We start from the raw sequence: 19,124 nt of genomic DNA, 5'->3' as shown, positions 1-19,124 counted from the left end.
CTACTATATTCTGCTTTATTTAATATTTAGTATTAATGTCAAATAACTTTTAACATTTATTTCAAATTGATGAGATTGGTAATATATTTTTACTTCATCAATGAGAATTAAGACAAATGCATCCTGCATCAAGCATTGTTATCATAAATGCAAATTGTAAGCTACATTTGTATGTCCCATTATTATTTACGAAATATCAGCAGTCTTGGAACGCCACTCAAATCATAGAAATGGAACTAACTGTAAAAAAATAATAATTTTTTTTTCTTCATTTTTATAGTTATGGGTGATAGTACTGAAGGCAATCAGTAAGTATAGCAGGATTTTGATAATTCCAGCTCGCCATTCAAGAGACTATAAACCTAAATCACAGTCATTTCATTAGCAGAAACAAGCTGATGGATTATGAATCTTTATCAGATATCACATGATCTACTTCTACCGACAGATATAAATAAATAAATAGGCTATAGCCAGTCTCCACATATAAAACTGCAGTTTAAAATAAATTTAAACAAAATAGGCCTATATAGGGCTATTCTGCTGTAGTACCAGCACAATCAGATACTCTGCACAAGACTGGTGTTCTGTGGTTCTTATATAATTTCCCCAGATTTCATTACTTAAAGTGAGGATAAACTTAATAAAGAGCTCTTTCACCGGCTCTTTCTCGCAGCAGCTGAGAGAAGAAACCTGAGCACAGCAGAGGGAAGGCAGTAGATCTGTGGATCATGTGATCTGTTTGCATATCAAGGTCGCCATTTTGCAGGAAAGTTTGGGAATTTCGGGAACACTTGAAGAAAGAGGAAGTGGTGCGCTTTAGAAGTTTCGATTACGGATGTATGCGGATCCAAGACTCCAGTCAGGAGGGAACGGGAGACGTGTGAACGGGAACCCGTCTGCGAGTGAATTTTACTTGCACTTCAGCAAGGATTATTCGTATTTCTGCCTTTTCACTTCCATTGGAACAGATCGAAATGCAGTTTTTCCAAATGTTTGTAATGCACTCTGCGATTTGTTGATTTACTACTCCATGCACTTGTCTGCAAAAAGTTGAGTAAAGTTGTATGAAAGTGTCCATGGGGTCCTGCCGCATCTGAGAGATGCTATGAGGAAGTGGTCACTTACAGTTTTTATTGGATTGGAGGACTATAGATATTGAGCGTTCACATGTCAGCCTGACTCGGTCACTGATCGCCGGTTATTGTTGATCTCAAGAAATCAAAGTGACGCGACTGAAAGTGAAAGTGATCAGTCATTCGATGGTTTACAGCAGTCGCAGTTAAGAGACTTTGAATCTTTTGAGTCTTGATCATGCCAGTGAGAAAGAAAGGTAAGGTTTCTTTAAAATGTGTATATATTTAAAATTCTGTGTAGCCAGTAGGCTAGTATATAACTTATAAGTTATGAGAATAAAAACAAAAAAAAAAACAATGAATTTTCTAAATATATATTTTAAGCATCCTACTTTGTTGTATATGGCCAGTACGGTGTACATTTTAGGACATCCTCAGACCTCAGTCATCAAATGAAAAGGCGTCATGCCTCAGACTAAAAGGCTTCAAGCATCGTACAAAACGGCATCACGCCTCTGACTGAAAAGCTTCAGGTCTCAGGAAAAACGACGTCAGGTCTCATACAATTAACATTAGGCATCAGACGAAACGGACTCAGACAAAACGTCATCAGACGAAACGGACTCAGGTGGAGTATCGCGTTGCCCCGCCCCATGTGACGTCACACGCACGCAGTTCACAGGAAGTGGTTGGTGGCAAAAGGAGGTAAGCAGCGTCTGATATTTTATATTTTAAAATTTTTATTCAAATGTTACACTAATTAAGTTATATAGGGAAGAGAACATGCTTTTCGAGAGTCTTGTGTGCACGTTTAAAAAGTTAGTTAGCCATATTGCAACTAGCGAGCTTTTTACTATAATAAAACCACAATGCATTATATATAGAAAAACTTTGTTGTTTCATCTCATAAATAATCATAACAATTATACGTATAAAACTTACTTATTTGTGTAATGTAACTGATGTAACTTTTATGAGTATGATTATGTATAACACACAATAAACACCATGCTAAATCCACATGATTTATAATGGTTTATAAGTCTCATATCTTGACATTATTTATTTAAAATGTATACAATCTTACTATCTTATTGATATTACAATAAATATAGTTAAAATCAAAAGTGCCATATTACACATTCATCTGATCAGATATTTGATATGATGGCTGTTTAAGGAAAAATTATATTTTTATTTTCATTATTGTTGTAGTTATTTATAGTGGTATTTGCCTGCTTTGAGTAAAGTAACAAAACAACAATGCCAAGATATGAGACTTATATTATATCTAAGGGAAACATTCTATTGTAAGTTAAGTGGATGCATTATATTCATTGCGTATTATAAATCATAATCTTAAATGCTATAACCACAAATAAGTAAATATTATAACACATTAAAACTGTTGTTATGATTACTCATGAGATGATATGACATATTACAAAGTTTCTTTTTTAATACATTATGCATTCATTATAATGCCATAAGAATACTCTTATAATTTGTTTTAAATACGGGCTTCATAGGAAGTGTTACCGTTAAGTTTAATCGATAATGTACTTCTTCACTGATGTTATACAATATCCTTATACAAATGAAAACAAAATGTTTACAGCATCTAATGCTTTTATCTTGCAGTGAAACGCATCTAAGAAGATGAATAAAATCAAGTTAGCCACAGAGATGGCATCGTCCAAGAGCACAGGCATGTATTTTTCTTTTCTGCATTGGTAAGAACACTATTAACTCAAAGAAATTATATGTAAACATTTAAACATCATAGACTAATAATGAACAAGAGTCCAGATTAAGTAACAAATATATATATGAAAACCACCCAAGATCAGTAAGTGATCTTTAACTATTACTGTATTCGTTTTATATTAAGGGAGTTCATCCAGAGGCAGTGAGTGAACTGTGTGTCCTGAAACCAGAATCAGTTGGGAAGAATGGAATCAAATCTACCCCATAAAAGGCTTACACAGGTAATTCACAACTCTGTTTATGTGTGTGTGTGCACAGCTATAGCTTAATGTCTTCACAACTCATAATTTGTGTTCATTTCTTTAGGTGCCCTTCCAGATGCTGATGTCTTGGCTTCTGGTGCAAAACTAAGTCAGATTAATCCCAAGCCTTTGCTGGCACACATACTTGAGGGCATGTCAAAAGTAGATTTGTACCTCTTGGCAGTCCACTTTCATACCAATGTCCCCCTATAGCTGCAGGTGTTCCTGATGTTAATTTTCCCCCACTACTTGTGCTTGGTTTTCAGTTTGGCTGTAATTTTAAAATAGTCCAGACGGACGAGTGCATAATCCATCTGAAACATTACAGTTTGGACTAGTGGAGGTAAAAAGCACCTCTGCTGAAAACATTGCTCAGGTTCCATTTATGAAAATTCAAAGAGGACTAGCCAAACTTAAAGAAACCCAAAAGTACTACTGGCAGGTACAATGTCAGACTGCAGTCACTTGTCTACACTGGTGTGACTTTGTGACTGACACAAAATCAGATTTCATAATACAGATGATCTGGCGAGATGATGCCTTCATGGCATCAATGAAAGTACTATTATAACGTTTACCTGGATGTGTATCTTTCAGTGGTATGAATGGACAGATTCTGTTCATATTATAGTATTAACCTAAGATTTATTTTTACATTCATAGTAAATATATACTTTATGTAGTTGAGTAGTATGTAGCATATTTTGTAGTAGATCTTTTGTAACATATTAGATACATCACAAATTATAACAATAAATATACAACCCGAATTCCGGAAAAGTTGGGACGTTTTTTAAATTTTAATAAAATGAAAACTAAAAGACTTTCAAATCACATGAGCCAATATTTTATTCACAATAGAACATAGATAACATAGCAAATGTTTAAACTGAGAAAGTTTACAATTTTATGCACAAAATGAGCTCATTTCAATTTTGATTTCTGCTACAGGTCTCAAAATAGTTGGGACGGGGCATGTTTACCATGGTGTAGCATCTCCTTTTCTTTTCAAAACAGTTTGAAGACGTCTGGGCATTGAGGCTATGAGTTGCTGGAGTTTTGCTGTTGGAATTTGGTCCCATTCTTGCCTTATATAGATTTCCAGCTGCTGAAGAGTTCGTGGTCGTCTTTGACGTATTTTTCGTTTAATGATGCGCCAAATGTTCTCTATAGGTGAAAGATCTGGACTGCAGGCAGGCCAGGTTAGCACCCGGACTCTTCTACGACGAAGCCATGCTGTTGTTATAGCTGCAGTATGTGGTTTTGCATTGTCCTGCTGAAATAAACAAGGCCTTCCCTGAAATAGACGTTGTTTGGAGGGAAGCATATGTTGCTCTAAAACCTTTATATACCTTTCAGCATTCACAGAGCCTTCCAAAACATGCAAGCTGCCCATACCGTATGCACTTATGCACCCCCATACCATCAGAGATGCTGGCTTTTAAACTGAACGCTGATAACATGCTGGAAGGTCTCCCTCCTCTTTAGCCCGGAGGACACGGCGTCTGTGATTTCCAACAAGAATGTCAAATTTGGACTCGTCTGACCATAAAACACTATTCCACTTTGAAATAGTCCATTTTAAATGAGCCTTGGCCCACAGGACACGACGGCGCTTCTGGACCATGTTCACATATGGCTTCCTTTTTGCATGATAGAGCTTTAGTTGGCATCTGCTGATGGCACGGCGGATTGTGTTTACCGACAGTGGTTTCTGAAAGTATTCCTGGGCCCATTTAGTAATGTCATTGACACAATCATGCCGATGAGTGATGCAGTGTCGTCTGAGAGCCCGAAGACCACGGGCATCCAATAAAGGTCTCCGGCCTTGTCCCTTACGCACAGAGATTTCTTCAGTTTCTCTGAATCTTTTGATGATGTTATGCACTGTAGATGATGAGATTTGCAAAGCCTTTGCAATTTGACATTGAGGAACATTGTTTTTAAAGTTTTCCACAATTTTTTTACGCAGTCTTTCACAGATTGGAGAGCCTCTGCCCATCTTTACTTCTGAGAGACTCTGCTTCTCTAAGACAAAGCTTTTATAGCTAATCATGTTACAGACCTGATATCAATTAACTTAATTAATCACTAGATGTTCTCCCAGCTGAATCTTTTCAAAACTGCTTGCTTTTTTAGCCATTTGTTGCCCCCGTGCCAACTTTTTTGAGACCTGTAGCAGGCATTAAATTTTAAATGAGCTAATTAAGTGGATAAAAGTGTAAAATTTCTCAGTTTAAACATTTGCTACGTTATCTATGTTCTATTGTGAATAAAATATTGGCTCATGTGATTTGAAATTCCTTTAGTTTTCATTTTATTAAAATTTAAAAAACGTCCCAACTTTTCCGGAATTCGGGTTGTATTGTACTTGCTATTAATTAGAAATATGTACATGCCAAGGTGAATACTTTTTGTATTAAATCTTCTGTAATGTATATGATATGCATATTCTTTTACTAGTTGTGTATATTTACATTTGATACATTGTATGATATAACAAAGAAGATTTTTTCATGAGTTATTATAAAAATACTTTTCATTGTCAACTATTTCATTGTCTCTGTCAAATTATTTTCAGGGACATTTTATTTAAATAATTTCATTATACAAAATATAAAATTTTACATTACAAAAAAAAAAAGTAAAAACACATTTAATGATGGCAGGTATTAAAGGTATGCACTGCAACTAACTGAAATGGTAAAAAAAAAACTACTATCAAATGTTAACACTGTAACACTACTATTGTAATAATCACAGTCATTCTTAAAAATCTAATATACTAATACACATTCACTGCTCAAGAAACATTGGTCCCTGATAATAAACCATAAAACAACAATTATGCCAGATCTGATTAATTCTTCCTGACAAGGTGAGTGGCACAACAGAATACCAGATGTGTATTTCCTTGACCCTTCTAATCACCCTTTCCACCAGAAGTCTGAGGCGTGCAGTGGCCTGTGTTTTTTCACAGTCCTGTTTGCTTAACTGCTTGGCACATTTGAAAGGTGGAATGATCCATCTAGCACCAACACTGGAGAGCATATCTTCAATAGTGAACCCCTTGTCTGCCATAACCACATCTCCACTGCACCACACAGAGCTACCCCAACCAGACCTTTGAATGTGGTAGTGCACTTATAACTTCAGAGTGGAGTTTCAGTGATGTAGGGCTTTCACAGCAGATTTCTGTACAGTCCAGGATGACATGCAGGTTTTTTCTGATGACTTTTTGTCTGAGTCTGTTTTGTATGATGACTTTTTGTCTGAGTCCGTTTCGTCTGATGCCTAACGTTAATTGTATGAGACCTGATGTCGTTTTTCCTGAGACCTGAAGCTTTTCAGTCAGAGGCGCGATGCCGCTTTGTATGATGACTGAAGCCTTTAGTCTGAGGCATGATGCCTTTTCATTTGATGACTGAGGTCTGAGGATGTCCTGAAATGTACAGTCGTGGCCAAAAGTTTTGAGAATTACATAAATATTAGTTTTCAAAAAGTTTGCTGCTGAACTGCTTTTACATCTTTGTTTCAGTTGTTTCTGTGATGTACTGAAATATAATTACAAGCACTTCATACGTTTCAAAGGCTTAACGACAATTACATGACATTTATGCAAAGAGTCAGTATTTGCAGTGTTGCCCCTTCTTTTTCAGGACCTCTGCAATTCGACTGAGCATTCTCTCAATCAACTTCTGGGCCAAATCCTGACTGATAGCAACCTATTCTTTCATAATAACTTCTTGGAGTTTGTCAGAATTAGTGGGTTTTTGTTTGTCCACCTGCCTCTTGAGGATTGACCACAAGTTCTCAATTGGATTAAGATCTGGGGAGTTTCCAGGCCATGGACCCAAAATTTCAACATTCTGGTCCCCCGAGCCACTTAGTTATCACTTTTGCCTTATGGCACGGTGCTCCATCGTGCTGGAAAATGCATTGTTCTTCACCAAACTGTTGTTAGATTGTTGGAAGAAGTTGCTGTTGGAGGGTGTTTTGGTACCATTCTTTATTAATGGCTGTGTTTTTGGGCAGAATTGTGAGTGAGCCCACTCCCTTGGATGAGAAGCAACCCCACACATGAATGGTGTCAGGATGCTTTACTGTTGGCATGACACAGGACTGATGGTAGCGCTCACCTTTTCTTCTCCGGACAAGCCTTTTTCCAGATGCCCCAAACAACCGGAAAGGGGCTTCATCGGAGAATATGACTTTGCCCCAGTCCTCAGCAGTCCATTCACTATACTTTCTGCAGAAGATCAATCTGTCCCTGATGTTTTTTTTGGAGAGAAGTGGCTTCTTTGCTGCCCTTCTTGACACCAGGCCATCTTCCAAAAGTCTTGGCCTCACTGTGCGTGCAGATGCGCTCACACCTGCCTGCTGCCATTCCTGAGCAAGCTCTGCACTGGTGGCACTCCGATCCCGCAGCTGAATCCTCTTTAGGAGACGATCCTGGCGCTTGCTGGACTTTCTTGGACGCCCTGAAGCCTTCTTTACAAGAATTGAACCTCTTTCCTTGAAGTTCTTGATGATCTTATAAATTGTTGATTTAGGTGCAATCTTAGTAGCCACAATATCCTTGCCTGTGAAGCCATTTTTATGCAACGCAATGATGGCTGCACGCGTTTCTTTGCAGGTCACCATGGTTAACAATGGAAGAAGAATGATTTCAAGCATCACCCTCCTTTTAACATTTCAAGTCTGCCATTCTAACCCAATCAGCCTGACATAATGATCTCCAGCCTTGTGCTCGTCAACATTCTCACCTGAGTTAACAAGACGATTACTGAAATGATCTCAGCAGGTCCTTTAATGACAGCAATGAAATGCAATGGAAAGGTTTTTTTGGGATTAAGTTAATTTTCATGGAAAAGAAGGACTATGCACTTCATCTGATCACTCTTCATAACATTCTGGAGTATATGCAAATTGCTATTATAAAAACTTAAGCAGCAACGTTTCCAATTTCCAATATTTATGTGATTCTCAAAACTTTTGGCCACGACTGTACACCGTAGGCCAGTGTTTCTAAGCAGGGTTTTTATAATGTGTTTTTCAGATGCTCAGAGGGCACTGCTGCTTTTGGACGAATACCAAACTAAACTCAGTCAGACCGGAGATCCTCATCTCAGACATTCAATTGAGAGAGTCATCAATATTTTTCAGAGTCAACTCTTCCAGGCTCTTATAGGTATGCTGCTGCTAAAACAAACAATATTTTCCTCAAGGAAGTTTCTTAACACTGTGCTAAGATGGTGGAACAGGTTTGACTTCACCATTATTTGACATGTATGACCTTTTCAGTGTTGTATTACAGAATTTTTTTTTTCATTCAACTGCAAATAAAGGTGTTTGCACGTAGCAATTTAAATATGTTGTTTCGCTCCTAAAAGACACAGGGAAAACAATAAGGTTACCATTCTCATGCAAAGCATTATAAAATCTTTAAAAGTTTTATGAATAGAAACTTTTGTTTGTGTTTGTATGCTTTTTTGTAGAATATTTTATCTCTTTTGTAAAATAATGAATCTATTTACCCCCCGCCCCCCCATCTGTTTCATCAATTTTTTTATTCTATATTTAATCTGTTTTTGTAGGCATAGTTGCTATATAATTTTTAAAACACCCTATCCAGTAAGCAGGCTCTTTTAGAAGTTTATGCAATCAAGATAAAATGGAAGAGGAAACTGGGGGTGATAAGCATTTTACTATTGAAAAAGTCCAACTGAACATATCCAGAAATGGCTATAAAGATCACTTTGAATGTTTTTGTATATTTGTTTTATACTGGCTGCTTTGTGGACTGATTTAGTGGGCATCTTCAAAAAAGGTTGTGGAGATATTTGGTAAATCGTTTTTATAGTGAATTTGTGTCCGTATACAGTACACTGCTGAAAATGGAAAATGTACTGGTAATTTTCTACTAAGACATTATCCATTGATTTTACAGACATTTCCGTTATCTCTAAAACAATGCAATGCAAAATGCAGCTAAAACACATATTAAAAAAATCAATATGCATTATATTAATACAGTATAGTGCCCTGTTCTAAAATTTTAGAGTGTAGCATGGCCAACCCTGTTGTAATTTAGAACATCTTTATATTCCCCACTGGACAAATCAAATCTTTCAATACTTAATTAAGAGGCATTTGAAATGCATCATTGCTTTGTTCAGTTTGCAGTAATGCTGAGCTCAGATGGTTACAACTCGGTGCACCCCTAGTATTATGTTTCCATGATTTGAACCCCCACTCATTTAGTTTGGCCTGGACTCTGCATGAATCCAGGCAAGAGCGGTTTATAACCTTAAAGAGTATTCCTGTTTCATGGTGTTATAATTTGTACATCTGTGTGTTTTAGACTGAAAACACTAATGGAGACTCCAGTATCTCTGAAAAGTCAAAAGAATGTCATTGCTTTTAAACATGCCTAAAATGGGTCATATGATGCTTTTCTGAAGATCATTATTTTGTGTATTTGGTGTAACAGAATATGTTGACATGCTTTAATGTTCAAAAAACACATTATTTTTCAAATACTTTAGATTATTGTAGGTCGTCTGTGCCCCGCTTGTCTCAAACGCATCATTTTCAAATGGTCCCTCCTTTCAACAAATCGCAGTCTGCTCTGATTGGCCAACTGACTCAGTGCATTGTGATTGGCCGAACACCGCAAGCACTCATGTAATACGTGTAATGTAATACCACTTTCCATAATCATGAGCTTCATCTTTCAAAAATAAATGTAAAGACAATTAATAATGCCCTTAGTTTTACCATCAGTTCAAGCCAGAAAGGGGAACAGAGTCACGTGACAGACAGTGATGAAGCTCGCATGTGTTTGCAGTGCACAAGCCACAGACGGTTAAGAGCTGACTCGACTGTGTGACCCTGTCTTTCTCTCTCTCTCGCTCTCACAGCACGCGCATACACGTGCAAACACACACACACACACACACACACAAGAAAGACGCACAAAACTCTGCATTTGAACATTCAATAGCAAATACTTAAACTAATAACAAAACATACTTACAGTAGCTGATCCAAAAGAGCCAGGTTGTCATAGCAAAGTCAGAATTACCTCCTCTCCTAGGTTCACGAAACAGTCGTCCATAAAATGTGTTGCTTTTCTGTTGTAAGTAATCCTAAAAATTCCTAAATGCATCTACTTTCGGAAGGCCAAATGAGGTGCTTTTGCTTTCACCTAGATACACACAGCATCTCCCTGACATCAACAATTTTCTTTGCGTGAACATTTGGACGGTATTACACAAATATTTCCACATAGTGACGTAAACATTTGGGGGGGGGGGGGGGGCGTTGTAGAGTCTTAACTTTGATAAATAATATCTCTTTGGATTTGAGACTTTAGTCTTTGCAACTTTACAGATCTTCTTTATGCACCAAGAGCTTTTAACACTCCAAAGAGAAAGGAAAAATAGAAATCGCATCATATGACCCCTTTAATCAGAATCTCAGTCTACTGCACACAGAAGTCCTCCGTATGTTACATGTATGTTGGCTGCTATGTGTGGGTAAACATGGCATGCATTACAGCCTACTTTTAATGCAGTATGCTTTTGTAATTAAATTTCATACTGTTGTATTGAAGGAATGATAATGTTAAATAGATGGCTCCTCCTTGGTGCCATTATTTTTGGAGTAAAATTGAGAAGCAGTATGTAACCATTTATCCAAAGCGATTTTTAAAAATTGTATTGTATTGCATTTCAAGGACAGTCACTCCACTTTCACAAGTGGTCAAATGCAGCAACCAGCAACCATCTGGTTACCATCAATGAACTTTTACTGAGATACCGGCTAGACTTTTTTGACTCGATGTCCCATGAAAAATAAATAACTGATCTGTAATTCAGAAATTCAAAACATGTTAATTAGAGAACAAATGTAAGTCATAATTTGTATTATGTCTTTAATGTATTTTTGAATAAATTATTAGATCCAAAACACACACACGCAAGCAAGTGTGACTCTTTATAGTGGTGGATGGTGTAAGAGTAGGACTGAAGCTGTCTGAATTTAATTTGGGCTTGGCTTATCTGAAATCGACACCTAAATGTACTACTAAACGTGCACCAGTACTAATTTTATCATTAATTTAATCATTGTTACTTCAGAGAAGTGGCAGGCTACAACAAATTCCGGTCTTTAAAAGCAATGTTATGGTTTGAAGCCATATACAGGTTGTAATTTTTAGGTTAAACATCATTAATGTATTTACACTTGGTCATGTTTTTATGGATTGGATTGTTATCGAAACACTTGGCCATGTAAATGCGTTTCATAAAAGTTTGTATCTTTGATTCTGTGTGGGGATTATAGTTCTGTTGGTGTTTATCACATGTATTTGACTATGCAACCTCATAATTCTTTCAGATATTCAGGAATTTTATGAAGAGAGCCTCCAAGATAATGAGATTAAGCCCACAGAGCCGTCAAGCCTTAAAACCAGAGGACCCTTTCCTCCTGTTAATGAATGGAATCTCACTGGCCCTCCCAGTATCACTGGACCAACAGAAACTGTGCCCAGCATCAATGCCCAAAGCAAAGAGGTAAGCAGAATATTGATGTGTATGCTGCCTCTCAGAACTGCATCTTTGCTTATGCATTACGTGGATCTTGAATGTTGTTATTGGTTTTAGAGTAATTGCTGGTGTTGGACACAATTATTGGAACATTCTTCATTCTGTGGGAGCAGGTGTTATTCATGCAATGATTGATAAAAACAGATTAATTCAAAAACAAACTGAACTACCGTGTGGGTTAAAGACTTGCAATAGTCGCTACTTCAGTTATGTAGGAACTATTTTCATTGGCAAATCAGTGGTATATGTGAACGTTATATTGCTTCACTAAAGAATTTGAATTGTAGTTGGTGTCTATATTTGTACAAAGGTTATGTATAAGATTATTCAGACACATTCTTTTGTCATGTCATGTAAAGTCAGTTTCAAAAGTCATGGTAATGATTCAGATTTGGTGAACCTACTTTAGAAGGTCCAGTACTTGTTAAACTTGACCTTGAAAGATAATTGAGGATGTAATTTAAGTTCATGATGCTAAGCGTGGGAAGTGTTACATTTCTGACCGATTTAAATGTGTTACTCTAAAATAGCACATAGGTGATCTGTTGCATTCAATGCAGAACATTTAAGAGTTATCTTGTTATTTAATAATGTTAATTTCTCATTTAAATCTGATAAGGGTTGGTCATGCATTTTTCATTTAAATTGTTCACATTCTAAAGAGTGGGAAGATTTTACTTCTGTTGGGATTGGAAATGATCTGAGGATAAAGAGTGTTTTAAAGGGTTAGTTCACCCAAAAATGAAAATTTGTCTGTTTTACTCAATCTCAAGCCATCGTAGGTGTATATGATTTTTAGGTGTATATGACTTTTTGCATGCGCCAGGGCCATAACCACCATAGACATTGAGGGGGACAAGTCCCCCCCAATAATTAAGTGGCCAAACTGTCCTCCCCAATATTTGAAATTCTTGCACTGATCTGCTGCACTCCACTACACAGCGCTCTTGTTAGGATGATAAAAACCTTTAAAAGTTATATCTTCAGCCCACTCTGCCTCTGGGATCTAACAGCGCTTGTCAGCATCACAATAACTAAGATGGCCAATCAAATCAAAGTAGGCGTTTACTATTCACAGAAGCAGACTGCGATTTCCAGCGTGAATCTTTCTTTCGCACTCAAAAGAGAAGCTGCGCAAATCCACGTTCATTTTCAGCGTTAATTTGCACATCTTCTCAGTTAACAATGGCTCCGTGTAGTGTACAGCTGCTCTATGTGAAATCACGCACCTGAGGGAATTCACCGCTGATTAGAGAACCTGCTTTTCTGACGAGATGCGCATTAATGATCGGCCGATCGTGATCGGAGCACCCCTAATTTTACTCGCTAGTGTTTGTGTTCAAGGCTATTATAAGATTAGCACATTTTCACTCGCTGAACACTGACTGAGTGCTCCAGACTTTTCTCTCCATCAAGCAATCTGTACTTTTCAATGCACAGCGCACCTGTATCTGCCGAACTGTAAACTCTTTGTGAAGGCGCACGACTCGCTGTCGCTTTGCTGATAGCGCTGTTTCTCACACATGCAAATAGAGAGAGCGAGAGTCTTACCACGCTGAATCGACACGCTATATGTAAACTATATTTTTTGTTATATTTTCTTGTCAAAATAATGGAGTTCATTTAGAATTATTCAACTTTTTCGAACAAGCAGAAGATATGCCGGTTTCTCCGGTAGTGGGCGGAGCTAATGCACAAATGGCAATTTCATTGGCTGGCGCTCATCTATTACCATCCCTGTTTTGATTTCAGCAAATCAGCTCTACCAAACGCAGACAACATGATTAATATTAACGAACCCAGCAGCTCATCAATCCATAGTGCATTGTTTATTGTTAGTATAGTAGTAGAATTAGTAGTAGTATTATCTTTTAATAATAATTAATATGATCTATTACTATTTTTTTATTTTACAGAAACCCAAAATGACAAATATGCATTCATAAATGGTTATCAAGTTTTAGCTCTAACCACTAAAGTTCTATCATTAAATAGTGCTTAATACCAGAATATAATACTTGACGGACTGATTAAGAAGCTAAGCTTTAAGAAGCTGTGCCATTTTACAAAGATAAAAGCTGATTGGAATCATATATAAACTAAAAATTAAAGTAATTAAAATTAAATTAGAGTAAACTAAAAATTGTACTAGCCAATGGTGATTATATTGCCAATTGTGTGCGTAGAGGGTTGCAAAATAAGTTAATTTTCTACATAAAGAAATATTACTATAATTTAGTTAAATGTATGTGATACTGCTACTACTGTTGAAAACTTTATTTATAAAGAAATAAATCACACAGTATTTCTTCCATGTTTTAATTTTAATAGCAAATCCCCTTTATTTTCCCAAAAATAAAATGTTTAAATTTCATTAATTAAAAGACAAATTAAATTTGGGTGAAACTTGTTTACTGTTTTTCATAATTATATTACCTGTAGAAAAACTTTAAACACAATTGTAAATAAGTTTAAAGAGTGGCATTGGTTTTATTTTTAGTGATAAAAAGTGTGTGTGTGTTTTTTTTTTTTTTTTAAATTAGCTTATTTTTTGTTTTGCTTTGGTACCGAAATTGGTACCAAGGACCGTGGTTTTTCACTGGTATTGGTACCGAATACTGAATTTTTGGTAACATGACAACACTAGATGAAAGATTATATTACTGTACTGTGTAAATAATAATAAAAAAGAATCACACTGTTGAAAAAGCATTTTGAGTACAATGTTTGGATTTAAAATCAATATAATTAGAAAAAAAATTGTGTTTGTGGTAAACAGCCACGGATCAGGAGGAGACTCCTGTGTGAAAGCAGATGGACCACATACACACTGCAAACTGATGAGTGAACTTCACATACAGCTCACAAAATCAGGCTTATGCTGTGTAAGCTATTGTGCAACAATTACACGATTGTAAAAATGTAAATAAAGTGCATGATCAAACATTTAGGTAAGATAAATGTTTTTTTTTTTTAAATGCCTCCCTCCACCCCTCAAATGAAAAAAATAAATAAAAATTAAATCCTCTCACAAGAGTCCCCTAAGAAAATAATTAATTTTCAAAATTAAATTCAGGCACTGAATAAATGTCTAAAATCTTGACTGGATCATCACTATTAATAATTCTACAAAATAAAAAGATCAGTATCGGCCTCAAAAATCCTGATCGGAGCACCCCTACATCCATGTCATCCACTGGAATGCTTCCACATATGACAGTAGTTTATTACGTTTAAAATATGGATATTTTTCTTACCCAGACATATGGATATGCTACAGAAGGACTTCATTCACCCCCCAGAGCCATGTGAGGCACGTTTTATTATGGATGCGAATGCTTTATTTAATGTGTTTTGGACTGTTGAACAGAAACACCCATCCACTACAATTATAGAGCTTAGAGAGCCAGGACAACTTTTAATATAACTCTGATTGGATTCGTCTGAGAGTAGAAAGTCATATTCATCTAGGATGGCTTGAGGGTGAGTAACACAACATAATTTTTTCACTAACCCTTTAGCAATGCATAACACTCTCATTTCTATGAAGTCTCAGATGAATCAGATAAGTGTTTGAATGTAGATGAATTTCATGTCTCCACTGGCATAGAGGATGCAGCTTTGTGGTGTTTTATTATTTCTTCACTTATGTTACTTCACTGTGATTCTGAAAGCTCGTAAGATATCTGAATTGGGTATAACATGGCTTTAAAAATATTTTTAAATATAAATATAAAAGGTTTAATGCATTGTCATACTCGTACATAAACATATGAAATAAAATGTATTATTTCAAACATTTTAGGATTATTATATAACATAATATTAATATTATAATATTAATATTCTCTATATGTATAATCTACTTTGCATTTTTGCTTTTTCTAAAGGTTAATGTGTTTGATTGGGGGGAAAACAAATCACAGACACGTTGTACATCAGCATATCATGATAATAAAACAAATCTGCTTCTTTATTAGTAATAGATAAATGAGTTCAGCTTGAGCTTTTACATATTGTTTGCACATCACCGTCTTTGTGGCTTGTGTGTTGAATTTTAAGGACCCCATGTATTGAGACTGAAAATCGCAATCAATATGAATTTTTTTATTTTTTTGCAAAAACGTGAAGTCCACTGGTTGATGTTGAAACGGCAGGGCAGAGGCGTTTTACGCACTCGGTTACCCACACACAGTGACGTGCTGTGGGAGCGCGCGGTCCAGAGGTGAGCGGAGCACATTATGCTGCTCGGTCTTCCCGCGGTGCTGCTCTGAACGCGCGTCAATATGAGTGCAGGCGTCCTCCTCCTCAGCATCCCCGACACACTGCCGCGGAAAGGAAACACGAGGTGATGCACACTTGACTTCTGAGTATATGGACTCGTAATATTGCTCAACTGAGAGTAAGTTCCTGTCGTGCGCGCAATGCTTCCAGAATGAGATGCTGAGAGGTCGCGCTCTGAAGAATGGACTGTTTATGTATCGTTAGCACAAAGGTAAGACATCCATGTGCGTCTTTGCTATGCTCTCCGTGCTGTTTGTCAACAGTATATTTCATATACAGGTCACTGTGATAATATATAATATAAGTCTGTATTGTTCTAAACATTTTACATAATAGTAGGAAACCACCACATAATTACTAACCCAATAATATTACTTTGATAATAAATAATGCTGTGAAAGGTGATCACACTGTGCAGTGTGCTCTGATTAGGCTGTTATTAAGTTAGAAAGTGGCACTTGATCTTAATTGTTAAATATTTAGGTGGTGTCGTGAGTTACACAACTGCATTTTATAACCAACTGATTCCCTTAAGTTTTCAGGACTCAAAGGAATTGAACTGAAAGAGGTTGAGACATGCTATGAGCAAAGGAGCAGCTATCAACTGGTTGTCCATCACATCTTTAACATGCGTATTTGCAGATTTTTGCTGTCAATCACTTGTGTTCAATGTCAGCCTCTTTCAGATTAAGAAAAATTGTATATTGTGTAACCTAACAGTAAAATGTATTAAATGGAATGAGTTCATTAATACTCCAATTAATTGCACTTATTGAGTTATGTGAACTCAATAACTGATTACATTAAGCAAACCTCAAACAGAATGTTACATTATATTTCTAGCTTCTATCATGGTTTGTTTGAGATTACATAGGAGAGCAAAATTATATAAGTTCACAGTACTCATAACTGTTGGTTTCTAAACTGAAATGAATTGAGGCACTCCGTTTCCTCAGTAGAAATGAGTAAACTCATTGGGTTTTACAGTGTAGTCTGGCTGGAGAGAGAATAAATCAAAACTCTTCTTGAGGGACTGAGTGGAGGAGAAAAAAACTAGAGCGCATTTTTTGGCAGCACATCTGTGAGCATGAATTTAGCAGGAGCTGCCTGACAATTTGGAATAAAAATGAGAATAATAATATAAAAAAATTAATCTTTCCCACTGTTATCTCTCACAACAAGGCTAATGTCAGTTTGAGATGGGAAGCATTTACCTGTGGTTACAGACATTGTTTTTCTGTGTGCTGTTGTATACTTAGGACATTTTTTTTCTGTCTACTTATTTATATAAAGAATATTTAAGGGTGAGGGTTCCCATTTCAATCGGGCACCAATGTGATCATTAGACTCGTTCCAGGGTGTTCTTACCTGAATGTGATCAGAGTACCCTTCAGTGGGTGACATTTGTAAAAGGTGTTTAAAAGGTAAAGCGGTTTATTATTCAATGCCAATTATGATCACTCATCACCATAACAGAATGCTGAAGTGTTTTTAAGACCCAGCCATCTGGAAGTACTGAAAGAAATTAGCATAATTAAATCATAGTCTACTTATTTTATCCATCACCAGAATGTTTTTAACTGGCTAAATGCGTTTATGCTCACACATGCGTCAAAGAGTCCTCTAGAATTCAAGTTATTATCACAAGTTTGCAATAAAGAGGATGTTTGCTGAGTGCAGAGCACTTGCAGTGTCTGAACACTTACAGGCATGCACTTGAAATGTGCTAAAATTATGGTTATATAATCTGTGGAGTTCATTATATTTGTCGGTAGAGGCAAAAGCACAACATCTGTGCTGCTGTAAATGCACAGCCATGACCAGCCCTCCACCTGAAGGCAGGGCCCAAGTGTCTCTTTCAAAGCCTTGCATGTTTAAGCTTCCATAGACTTTCCCATGTTCTCATATAGGCAACTAGTGGCCATCTCCAGTACTTCTTTACCATGGGAGTCATGAGTTAGATTTGATAATTTTTACTGTCTTAATTGAGGCGAGAGGTCGTTTCTAGATAAACCTTGACATTTAAAGTCCAATGCATGTTCTTTCACATACATATTGTTTTAACATGAGTGTCATACAGTGTTCAGTGTAAGTGTTTTTAGTATGTATTTTACTCTCCCTCTTTCATTGGTTTGCTTTTTACTGAGTGGTTTGCCCTTTTCAAGAGCCTCTCTTTGAAGAACATAATAAGCATGGTATGCAGAGAGTAGCACACTGTCAGTTTTATATGACTGGTGGATGTGACTAAACTTAAAGAGGTCATATGATGCGATTTAAATTTTTCCTTTCTCTTTGGAGTGTTACAAGCTCTTGGTGCATAAAGAAGATCTGTAAAGTTGCAAAGACTAAAGTCTCAAATCCAAAGATATTCTTCATAAAAGTTAAGAGTCAACCACACCCTCCTAAAACGGCTCGTTCTAACACGCCCCCACATCTCTACCTCACAATGTGGGAATATTTGCATAACGCCGCCCAAATGTTCAAGCAAAGAAGGTGTAACTTTTATTCTCGCTGTTTTCGCCACCGTAATGCTTGTTATTTGTCGTTTCTCTGATCACAATAGCAGGGCGTAGAGGAGCAACAATAATGTACAGTATGTGTTCTGTATCAGCAGCGCCACAAGGATACATTTTTTACATATATATATATATATATATGCTTTGATTTGAAAGAAAGCAGTGCTACCTTGTGGTGCGGCTGACTCAGAAGAGCGTATGCTGCCTGTGTTCAGATCATAATCTCCAAAATGGCACTACGGTTGTGTATTTTTGTTTTCTCGTGTACAAAAAGTATTCTCGTCGCTTCATAATGTTACTGTTGAACCACTGATGGCACATGGACTATTCTGACGAGGTCTTTCATAATTTTCTGGACTTTTACAGTGTAACTAACTTGGCAGTCTGTGGGACAGTAAAAAGCTTCCTTGTTTTCATCCAAAATATCTTAAATTGTTTTCAGAAGACAAACAAAGATTTTACGGGTTAGGAACGACATGGGGGTAAGTGATTAATGACAATTTCATTTTGGGGTGGAGTATCCCTTTAAAATAGATGGTGTGATCATATATCGGCTTTAAATCAGCCATCAGACACTCTGCTCTCTAAAATATCAGCACCGGCATCAGCTGTCAAATGGTACATATT

At 36.6% G+C, this 19,124-nt stretch overlaps 1 protein-coding gene across 16 annotated transcripts in view; it reads left to right on the top strand.

Moving 5' to 3' along the window:
- The first annotated feature begins 744 nt into the window (after window positions 1–744).
- dlg1a (discs large MAGUK scaffold protein 1a) overlaps window positions 745–19,124 on the top strand; it is a 124,891-nt gene continuing 106,511 nt past the window's right edge. For 6 of the 16 annotated variants that reach the window (XM_059571060.1, XM_059571059.1, XM_059571057.1 and 3 more), the window contains exons 1-3: window positions 766–1,333; window positions 8,145–8,276; window positions 11,489–11,664. In XM_059571060.1, the coding sequence (XP_059427043.1) occupies window positions 1,315–1,333; window positions 8,145–8,276; window positions 11,489–11,664 (327 nt within the window). In that variant the 5' untranslated portion in view covers window positions 766–1,314. Of the gene's footprint in view, window positions 1,334–8,144; window positions 8,277–11,488; window positions 11,665–19,124 lie in introns of all 16 variants that reach the window. The other 10 variants (XM_059571055.1, XM_059571052.1, XM_059571050.1 and 7 more) reach the window with 3 other exon arrangements.

This window comes from Carassius carassius, chromosome 17, assembly GCF_963082965.1.
Source record: "Carassius carassius chromosome 17, fCarCar2.1, whole genome shotgun sequence".
Lineage (NCBI taxonomy): Eukaryota > Metazoa > Chordata > Actinopteri > Cypriniformes > Cyprinidae > Carassius > Carassius carassius.
Note: the sequence above shows the minus strand (reverse complement) of the source record. Positions and strands in the feature narration are given on the sequence as shown.